Consider the following 8,658-nt stretch of genomic DNA (forward strand, 5'->3'; position numbering starts at 1 on the left):
AGAACCTACATTGGAAAGGGCTGCTGAAGTCTTCTGTCCTGCCTGGGAAAGGGTTTCTTGAGTCTTCTTATAACTAAATAGAAAAAAAACAACATAAATTGAACTAACAGGTAGGATCTGAAAGCAAGAAGCATCCCCCCATTTTGCAAAAGGCACCCATATTAAAGGGGAGAAGCTGGGTTAGTGAGCTGCACTGGCTGGGCTGAAAGAGCTCCCTCCAGTCTTGCATATATTCAAAGACTGGAAGTTTTTAGGAGGCAGCAAGTGTAGGATTAACTTTTCCATACACTCACTTTACCATTTTGACCATACATTCTTAAATCTGACAAACATTTGGGGAGAGAGAAAATAAAAACAACCCCAGTTTTCCACATGGAAACTTTAATACTGTAGCATCATATCCTATTTGCTCTACAACTATCTTTTGGTCTCCTTGAAAAAATAAGTCTATGAACCTATGGACATGAGTCCATAACATGCTTGCAGCCTTGAAGAAGCCATAGAGTTTGTTGTCGTGTTAGGTTATAGAGGAAAGAGGCAAGACTAACATCACTGTGGAGAAATGGTGCAGTAATAAGCATTATCTCTACAATTTGCAGTTTAGAAATAAATTGGTAGAGAAGTTTCCTATCAGTTACCATTAACCACAATAGGTAAGAAGTCTGACAGCTTCTATGTGTCAGCTGCTTACATTTGAGTTTATACCAGAGCTGGAAAAGACAAGACACTTGAGAACCTTTTTTTTTTCCTTCAGATGAGACTAATCTCAGGAACAAAGATTCTTTGAGCCACTGTCATTAACTGATCCTCTCTAAATTAATTCCACAGTTGGTGATTAACATCTAGATTTATTGCATTCTTCAAATTAAGGAGGGGAGAAAAAAAAAGACTTGGGTTGGAAAACAAGTTCCACAATTTAAGCCAAGCTTCTTATTTCAAACACTTCATCTTGAGACCACTTTTTTGCCCAACTAGGGTATTTAGAAGGGCATTATAAACAGCCTAACACTCTCTCTCATGCCTGAGCTCCCAAGGCTAGAAGCACCACGATGACAGCTGACTTATTTACATCTCATTCCTTCCAGAAGTGCAGGAGACAGCACCTGAACTGGATTCAGTATTTCTGAATCAAGAATGTAGACAAGACTTATGCAGAACAGGACAAAACCACATCAGCTTTACCCTCCCTTTTCCTGCTCCTGAAGGAAAATTCCTATAACCTGCACATTTTTTTCAGACCAATTTCTCTTGAATTCAATGACTCCAGAAGAACCTGAGTGTGCCCCAACAGCCAGGCCTCAATACTGTTTCTCCACAGCAAAATCTTGTGCAAGCAGTAGTCATCTTAGGACAACTGAGGAGTGAAGTGGTCAGCATCAATGCTGCCTGCCCTCACACGTGCCTTCCTCTTGCAGTAACTGTGTTGTATTGCAATAACCCTAAGGGCCAAAGCTGCTTTGGAAGAGGAGGATCTCAGTCTCTGCCTCCACGGCTGACTGAGTCTTCTCATGGTATTTAATTTACAGCTGCCCAACAGAAACAGCGAAGACCTCCTGATCACTGAAGCGTGTTGTGCTGACTCTACATCTGCTTGGCACTCAGCTCTCAGAGATCAGCACTGAGCACCAGAGCAGCGATGCAAGGAATGGTTTACAGACTCAGAGGACACCATCACACCATGCACACCCTGCAAACTCCCAGGTATGATGTCTGGCTTCAGCAGATAAAGGCCAGAGATTGTCCAACTGTGTTGTCCACACCTGACAGCAGCATTCTTAAGATAACTGAAGATCCAGCACTCAAGTGCTGCTCCTTCTGCCTGAGTGTGCTCCTTCATGATGCCAGCACAACAGTCTGTGGATCATGGAAACGATCCAGTTGAAATAGAAACTTGGAAGGACAAAAAAAAAACCCAAAACCAAACAAACAGCAGCAGCCAGATCAGAGCTCCAGTCTAGTTCTGCACCCACAGCTCACACACACACACACCTCCACTGCTGCAACGCTGCAGGCAGAGCCAGGAGAGTGGAGCTGAGATGAGAAGCTCTCTAACCCAGAACTGCCATCAGACACACACATGTGGAACCGCATCTGTGACAACCAGGGATCAGGTTATACAAGACTTTAATGCAACTTAACTGCACCCTGCCCTGACCCACAAGTAGCAACTACTCTCGTGCAAGAAACATGGCCAGGTCTACCACAGCTTTGAATTCACACTCACTTTCTTCCCTTAGCACCAGTACAAAGCACAATAGAATAATCCAAACCTGTGAGCAATGAATACGAGCTCTGATTAATACCTTGCTCTACTAACAGGCAATTGGCTGTGGCAGAAGCCTCAGAAATGATCTCTGCCCTGCGGTGTTCATCCTACAGTATTCAAACATTTCACTGCAAACCTCTCCTAGAATCCCTGACAAGGAAAAGCCAGACCTGCACCCTCAAATCCTCCTTTATCCACCAACACCAGCTTCCTCTCACTCGCTCTCATCCAGCAATCACCGTTTGTGCTGTCTGACTAAGTACACAAACCATCTAAGTCATCTTGTGTCCTGGTTACAGTGAAACTGGAGCTAGGGACAGATTGGGCTGGTTTCTGTCCTCTCTCTATCTGCTTGCAGAGGGCAAGTCTGTGCCCAGGAATGACAACTATCAGGAAATTCAGCAGTGCACAAAAACACCATCAGGTCACCAGTCAGGCCCATCCCCAGTTCAGTCAGAATGCTTGGCAGGAAAGAAGATGTATTTACATAACAAACCAAAAACCAGAGTAAAGCCTCATCCTTGGATTTCCTGAATTTTACTCCTTGTATTTACTGAGCTTTAGACAAAGGAAGCAGAAATTCTGTTAGTTTTCTGAAACTGTTGCTGGAATCTTACCTTCCAAGCCCCCTCACCTCTCCATTTTAACCAGCATCTACCTTGCTAGCATGTATTGTCACTCTGTCTAGTGCCAAAGCAAGCAGGAAAACTAGCAGGCCACAGCTATTCAGGCCTTAAGTGCTGTACAAAAACACGCTTCCGCCACATTTCTGGCACTTAGTAACTACGAGGAAACAGATCTGATGAGAAGTTTTCTATTCCAGCAGGCACACCCAGGGAGGAACAGTGATTAACACTGCTGGAGTCAGTCACACTGTCAGCAAGCAGAAAAATCAAGGTCATTCCGTTTAGCAAGTGAAATAGTGGTAATTTACATCTTCTTAATCTAGGAAACACGCATGGGACATTGGAAGTAGAATCTGCATAGTTTAAAGGTTTTTCTGATACTCCTACTTTTTATGACTGCTCATCTTTCACCTGTTTTATGAAGAAAATCTATTCACACACACTGCCAATAACAAGCCAGCTCAAAGGATGGAATTTCATACCCACTCCAGAGAAGAGGGAAAGCTGGCTTACCTAAGACCCACCTTACCTGAAACCCACCTTACCTGAGACCCACCTTACCTGAGCGGCCTCCCAGTACCATTTAAATCAGCTCAGGAACCAGGGACACTACCTGCCTGCTCTCACTGCAGCACTGTAAAGGATTCCCCTATATACTGAGGGAAAGATGCAGTGAAAAGGACAAAGGCCAACTTCTATAACATGCTTCCATAATTTAATCCAGAATGAGAATTTAATTCCAAGCATTTAATAAAAACATGGTTAAGAGACCTTCACAGCCAACAATTAGAGTCTAACACCTGTGAGGTTCAAGCTGTTCAAGTCTATTTGGAGCCCCAACATGACAGAACAGCTGCCTTGGACCCTACAGCTCTATTTGTTCTCAGCAGGTACCACAGCAAAAAGAAAAGCTCCTGCTCCCTGCAGAGCATGTTGTGGGTAACAAGAAAAATTCAGTCTGGCTATTCCACAGCTTGTCAGCAGAAGATACAACGTGTGGCACACAGGTCTCAGCTACCCACTGGCTTCAGCCAGTTCTCAGCCAGCAGGCACAATGAAATCATTCAAATACTGACCTAAGGGAAAAGCTCCCTCTCCCAGAAGAGGTATTTATTGGGTTAAAAAAGTGAAAGCTAGAAAAGAGAAACGTTTCAATAGATCTAGTCAAAGCAGAGGACTGTGAGAAGGGGCACAGAAGGTTAGTGGCAGCAGACTGTCATGAAAGCATTTGTTAACGCTGAAGGTTGACACTCACGCTTCTGATTGAGTTAATTTTTCATTCCAGTCCTCCAGTGTGCTGCTGGCTGAAAGATATCTACAAACACAAGGGAGGTTAGACACGGTGCCAAGATTCATGACAGATGCTTCTTTTGACACTTTCCACATTATTAGCCTCTTTACACTTACAGTATCATAGGTTTTTGTATCTGTCAGAAGGAAAAGAGCTGCTGTTTGAGAGGCAGGAAGACACCTAAGCCCCCCTTTCTTTCTTATTTCAAACACTGAGCACAAGGAAACAAAGCCTGCAGTTCAGAAGGTGTCAGGAATTGGAAGACTTTGCATCTTCTACTACTTTCCTACAAACTGTGTAGCAGCTAAATACTAAAAGCACAGAGCAGTGAACTGAGCTCAAGGCAGGAACAAAACAAATCCGACTCCCACACCCAAGGCTGTATTTTACCAATATAACATGATCTGGATAAACTATTAAACTTCGTTTCATTTTCTAATCTTCACAAATCATGTTTCTTTACATAGAAAACAGTATCTTCGGGGTTGTGGGGATTAACACAGGAGGTACAACACAAATACTACAGGAAGTGTCTGCTACCAGCTCAGACAACACGCAGAGGCGCTCGGAGGAGGTGACATCTCGCAGGACATCACCCAGGAGTGTAACTCTCCCCAGTTACACTGGTGAGATGAACCCCAATTAGCTCAGTGCCATCTTGCCTAATGACACCATGCTCTCAATCCACATTTTCCTCTTAGCTAAATTATTATCTCCTTCAACATCAGACACAGAATGCATAGGATCTTCAGTGCAGAAAACATTCGAGGGCTCCCTTAGTGTTCAGCTATGCAACAGGAATCAAAATGATTCATGTCTAATATTAGGGAAGGTCTAATTTAATCAAAGAATATATTCCAGAGACAAAAGGAGCCAGATGTTCTTTGTCTGCATTTGTCACCTGCTCGTATATACTGCAAAGACTAAAATTCATGGCTTTCTAGTGTAGGCATCAGCAAAAAGGTTCTCACACATCAGTGAGAAGAGCCACTGCACGGCAGCTTTCAGAACCTGATGTACATACATCTCCCGGGGAGATCTTATAGCGGCCTCCCAGTACCTGAAGGGGCTACAAGAAAGCTGGGGAGGGACTTTTCATAAGGGCAGTTAATGACAAAACAAGGGGAAATGGGTTTAAGCTGAAAGAGGGGAGGTTTAGATGAGATATTAGGAAGAAGTTCTTCACTGTGAGGGTGGTCAGACACTGGAACAGGTTGGCCAGAGAAGCTGTGGCTGCTCCTCCCTGGAAGTGTTGAAGGTCAGGCTGGATGAGGCTTTGAGCAACCTGGTCTAGTGGAAGGTGTCCCTGCTGCTGGCAGGGGGGTTGGAACTGGATGAGCTTTAAGGTCCCTTCCAATCCAAACCATTCTATGATATGATTCTACATATATATTTGCATTTGCACAGCCCTTATTTCCAGCTACAGGTAAATGCCTTCAGGCATCTTCTCTCCCCTGTGGCCATACAGAAAGGCAATAATCAAACTGATTCCTACCACATCCGATGATAAGAGAAGTAGTTTCACAGTAAAGAGAGAGTTGCAGTAACACGACATCCAATTACAACAGACTAACCTACCAATGACCAGCTAAAGGGAAATTGTGGTTGATTTTTTTTTGCCCCCCCCCCTTTTTTTTTTTAAATAATAAAATGTGGTCTGGTAACTGATTGGAATTTTCCTTCTGCAATAGCAAGACCATGAGAGAGATGACAGCAGTAACAGTTACTCATCTCCTCTGCAACGGAGGGATGGTTCTAGCTGGCAGCCAGGCACGCTGCTGATAGCAGCCCTGGTTCCCCCAGCTCCCAGCCAGCCCCTGACGCCTGTGAGAACGAGTAGCAGCACGAATCAGGGAACACAGCAAGGAGCAAGGAGGTGTTGCTGAGGAGCCCGAGGCACTCACAAGTCAGACTGTGTCACTTTGTCATTCCACTCTCCAAGTTTCTCAGATGTTTTCACATAACTAGAAACAGAAAGTGTTAATGAATATAACTTCAATATTCATTTTTTTTTTTCTTAGGAGACAATGACACAGATTTCAGTTACAAAGGGAATAACAGAAATCAGGCAAGGGAGTAGGAGGGAACATGAGGAAAAAAGGGACAGAATAAACAGTGAGATGAACAGCTCAATGATCTGGGCTGCAGGAGCACAGTCAGTAACTCCAAATTCCAGTTAAGTTACAGGAGATGTTTTAGACTGAACGATATCTCTATGGGTACCAAGAGCCCTTTACACAACTGGAGGGTCAAACTTACCTCTTTGACTCTGCTTTTGGCACTGTCAAGCACTGCAGGGACCATAATGACTTAATGCCAGCTCAGGAACAGCCAGCCTCATTTCAGATCTTCTTTAGGCAGTGATGACTATGCGTAATGCACACTAATCTTACAGAATTTTTCCCCAGGAAGTGCAGGCTTTTTAATTCAAGCTACATGAGTCAGGAAATAGCTTCTGGACTCATACTATGCAATAGAGCTTCAAAACTTCTTGCACTTCTCTCTGAGCCTGAGTTCAGAACAAGGTAGCAGCTGTCTAGGTCTCAAAGAATGTGCAGAAATGGGCAAACTGAACTGTTCAGTGGTGATCTAAATCTCAAATATCATGGGAAAGAGCATCCAGCAACAATTTATCCAGAGCACAGATATCAAAGTTCTGTTTACACTGACATAAAGACAATGATATATAAGAGCAATTTATTTATTTATTTATTTTAAACTCTATATACCCCATCAGAGCAAAAGCTCCCAGTCACTTGGAAGAGCCCTGGAATGTGCTGCTGGGATGATAATAATGACTACAGAGTTATATTTGACTATTTGATGTGCAATACTTACGCATTGGAGACTTGGACATCGTGCCAGCTTTTAGACAGGTTTTGTTTTAACCCATCCAAGGGAGTCAAGCCTAGCTTCCTCTTCAGCTCTCCACAGTGCCTCTCTTTAGCAGCCAGGACTTGCCTGAGAGTACCAATTTCTTCTTCAACCTTAGAAAGAGGTAGAGGTTTGTCCTAAATCACAGCTCTTTGTAAAATTCTGAAGATTAAGCTAACTTTCTACCTCCCTCAAAACTAGTGAGATTTCATTAACATAAATATAAAGAACTGGTAGGAACTTTGGGTGCACGAATGTAGCTGGAATGGGAGGCCTGCAGCTCAGACTTCAACTGGGAAAACATCCATTAAGTCATTGTACTGCTGACTTAGTGGCACCAAGATTAACAGAACTCAATCCTAGCGTCGTAATTTCAACAGCAGATAAAAATCAGTTGCCAAACCTTATTAACTAAGGTTTCTGTCTTATGATTCTTTGCCTCTGATGTCATCAAAGCAAAGAGTTTTTCCACAGAGATCTTTCCTACAACATTTTCAAAGTCCTCTGGAGCTGTTTGCAGGCAAAAAGGGCTCATTTCTACTTTAACTGCAGCTCACCAAGATCTGTGTGACACCCCCAGAGCAGCAAAGTCCTCCCTTGCTAAAACTTGCAAGTTCAAGAATTACCACAAGATTCTCAAGTGAAAGAAAGGACTCCAGAAGGTCAGCTGCAATTATCTTCAGCTACATTTCAGACACAAATGACAAACTTGCCTTTAAAACCCAAAAAGTGCCCCAAATTTAGGATATTACATTACAAACTCTCAGCTCTTTAAGGCATACAGGCACCAAAAATAGTTGCCTATAAAGTATAATAAATATTTAAGAGAAAAAGGTAGAAAAAGAAAACACAAGTGCTCCATTGTTTCAGCTTCCTAAGGAAAAATGAGTTTCTTTTTTGCACACCACTTGCCTAAAGTGTTTTCTCGCTTCAAATGGAGCTAAAAGCTGAGACTAAGCTCACAGCATCAAAAGCCACTTATTTCCTTAGAGCTCTAAATTAAATTGTTCTGGGAAAGAGCAGGCAACACACCAGTGTTTGAAGTATCTGCCAGCTTTGTGCATTTTAACAATTAACTGAGAGATCCAAAGGTAACACCACTACAAAATTAAAAAAGAAAAGAATCCAAGCCCTGCTCCCGTGGCTCCAGTTTGTCCCATTTCAGCAGAACACAGCCACGGCCAGGGACAGCCCGTGTTGACAAACACCAGCACCCCGTTACCTTGGCAAGCTCTGATCGCAGCTCCTCCTCTTCAGCAAGAGTCAGCCCTTCAGGAACAGGGGTCCTGGCTGAGGCCACGCTATCCACAGGAACATCTGTCATGGCATCCGACAGCAGACCTTTGTTGGGAGAGTTAAGGTTGATATCTGTCACAGACAAGGAGCAGAAGGCAGACAGAATAAGCAGCCAGCAAGCGAAGCACGTTATGCAAACCAGGGGCAGCCTGATGGGAAAGGTGAAGAGCAAAGAGGCAGAAAGGAGAAGAGAAACCTCCGGTGGAGTTTCCTCCATCAGCACCGGGCTCTGCTCCTCTGCCCAGCACCGGGAGGCGGCTGCGAAACACCCACCGGGCCCACGCGAGAACGGGGGAGGGGACGAG

At 43.8% G+C, this 8,658-nt stretch overlaps 1 protein-coding gene across 1 annotated transcript in view; it reads right to left on the reverse strand.

Moving 5' to 3' along the window:
• The window catches only part of LOC104527474 (tumor protein D54), a 14,962-nt gene extending 6,542 nt beyond the window's left edge, over positions 1 to 8,420 (reverse strand). Inside the window, 5 exon segments of the mRNA XM_029085766.1 lie at positions 1 to 73; positions 4,148 to 4,207; positions 6,088 to 6,147; positions 7,022 to 7,170; positions 8,280 to 8,420. The exon segment at positions 1 to 73 is cut by the window's left edge and continues 3 nt beyond it. Of these exon segments, the coding sequence (XP_028941599.1) occupies positions 1 to 73; positions 4,148 to 4,207; positions 6,088 to 6,147; positions 7,022 to 7,170; positions 8,280 to 8,381 (444 nt within the window). The 5' untranslated portion in view covers positions 8,382 to 8,420.
• Between the last annotated feature and the right edge of the window lie 238 nt (positions 8,421 to 8,658).

This window comes from Antrostomus carolinensis, unplaced genomic scaffold (assembly GCF_000700745.2).
Source record: "Antrostomus carolinensis isolate BGI_N321 unplaced genomic scaffold, ASM70074v2 scaffold13957, whole genome shotgun sequence".
Classification (NCBI taxonomy): Eukaryota; Metazoa; Chordata; class Aves; order Caprimulgiformes; family Caprimulgidae; genus Antrostomus; species Antrostomus carolinensis.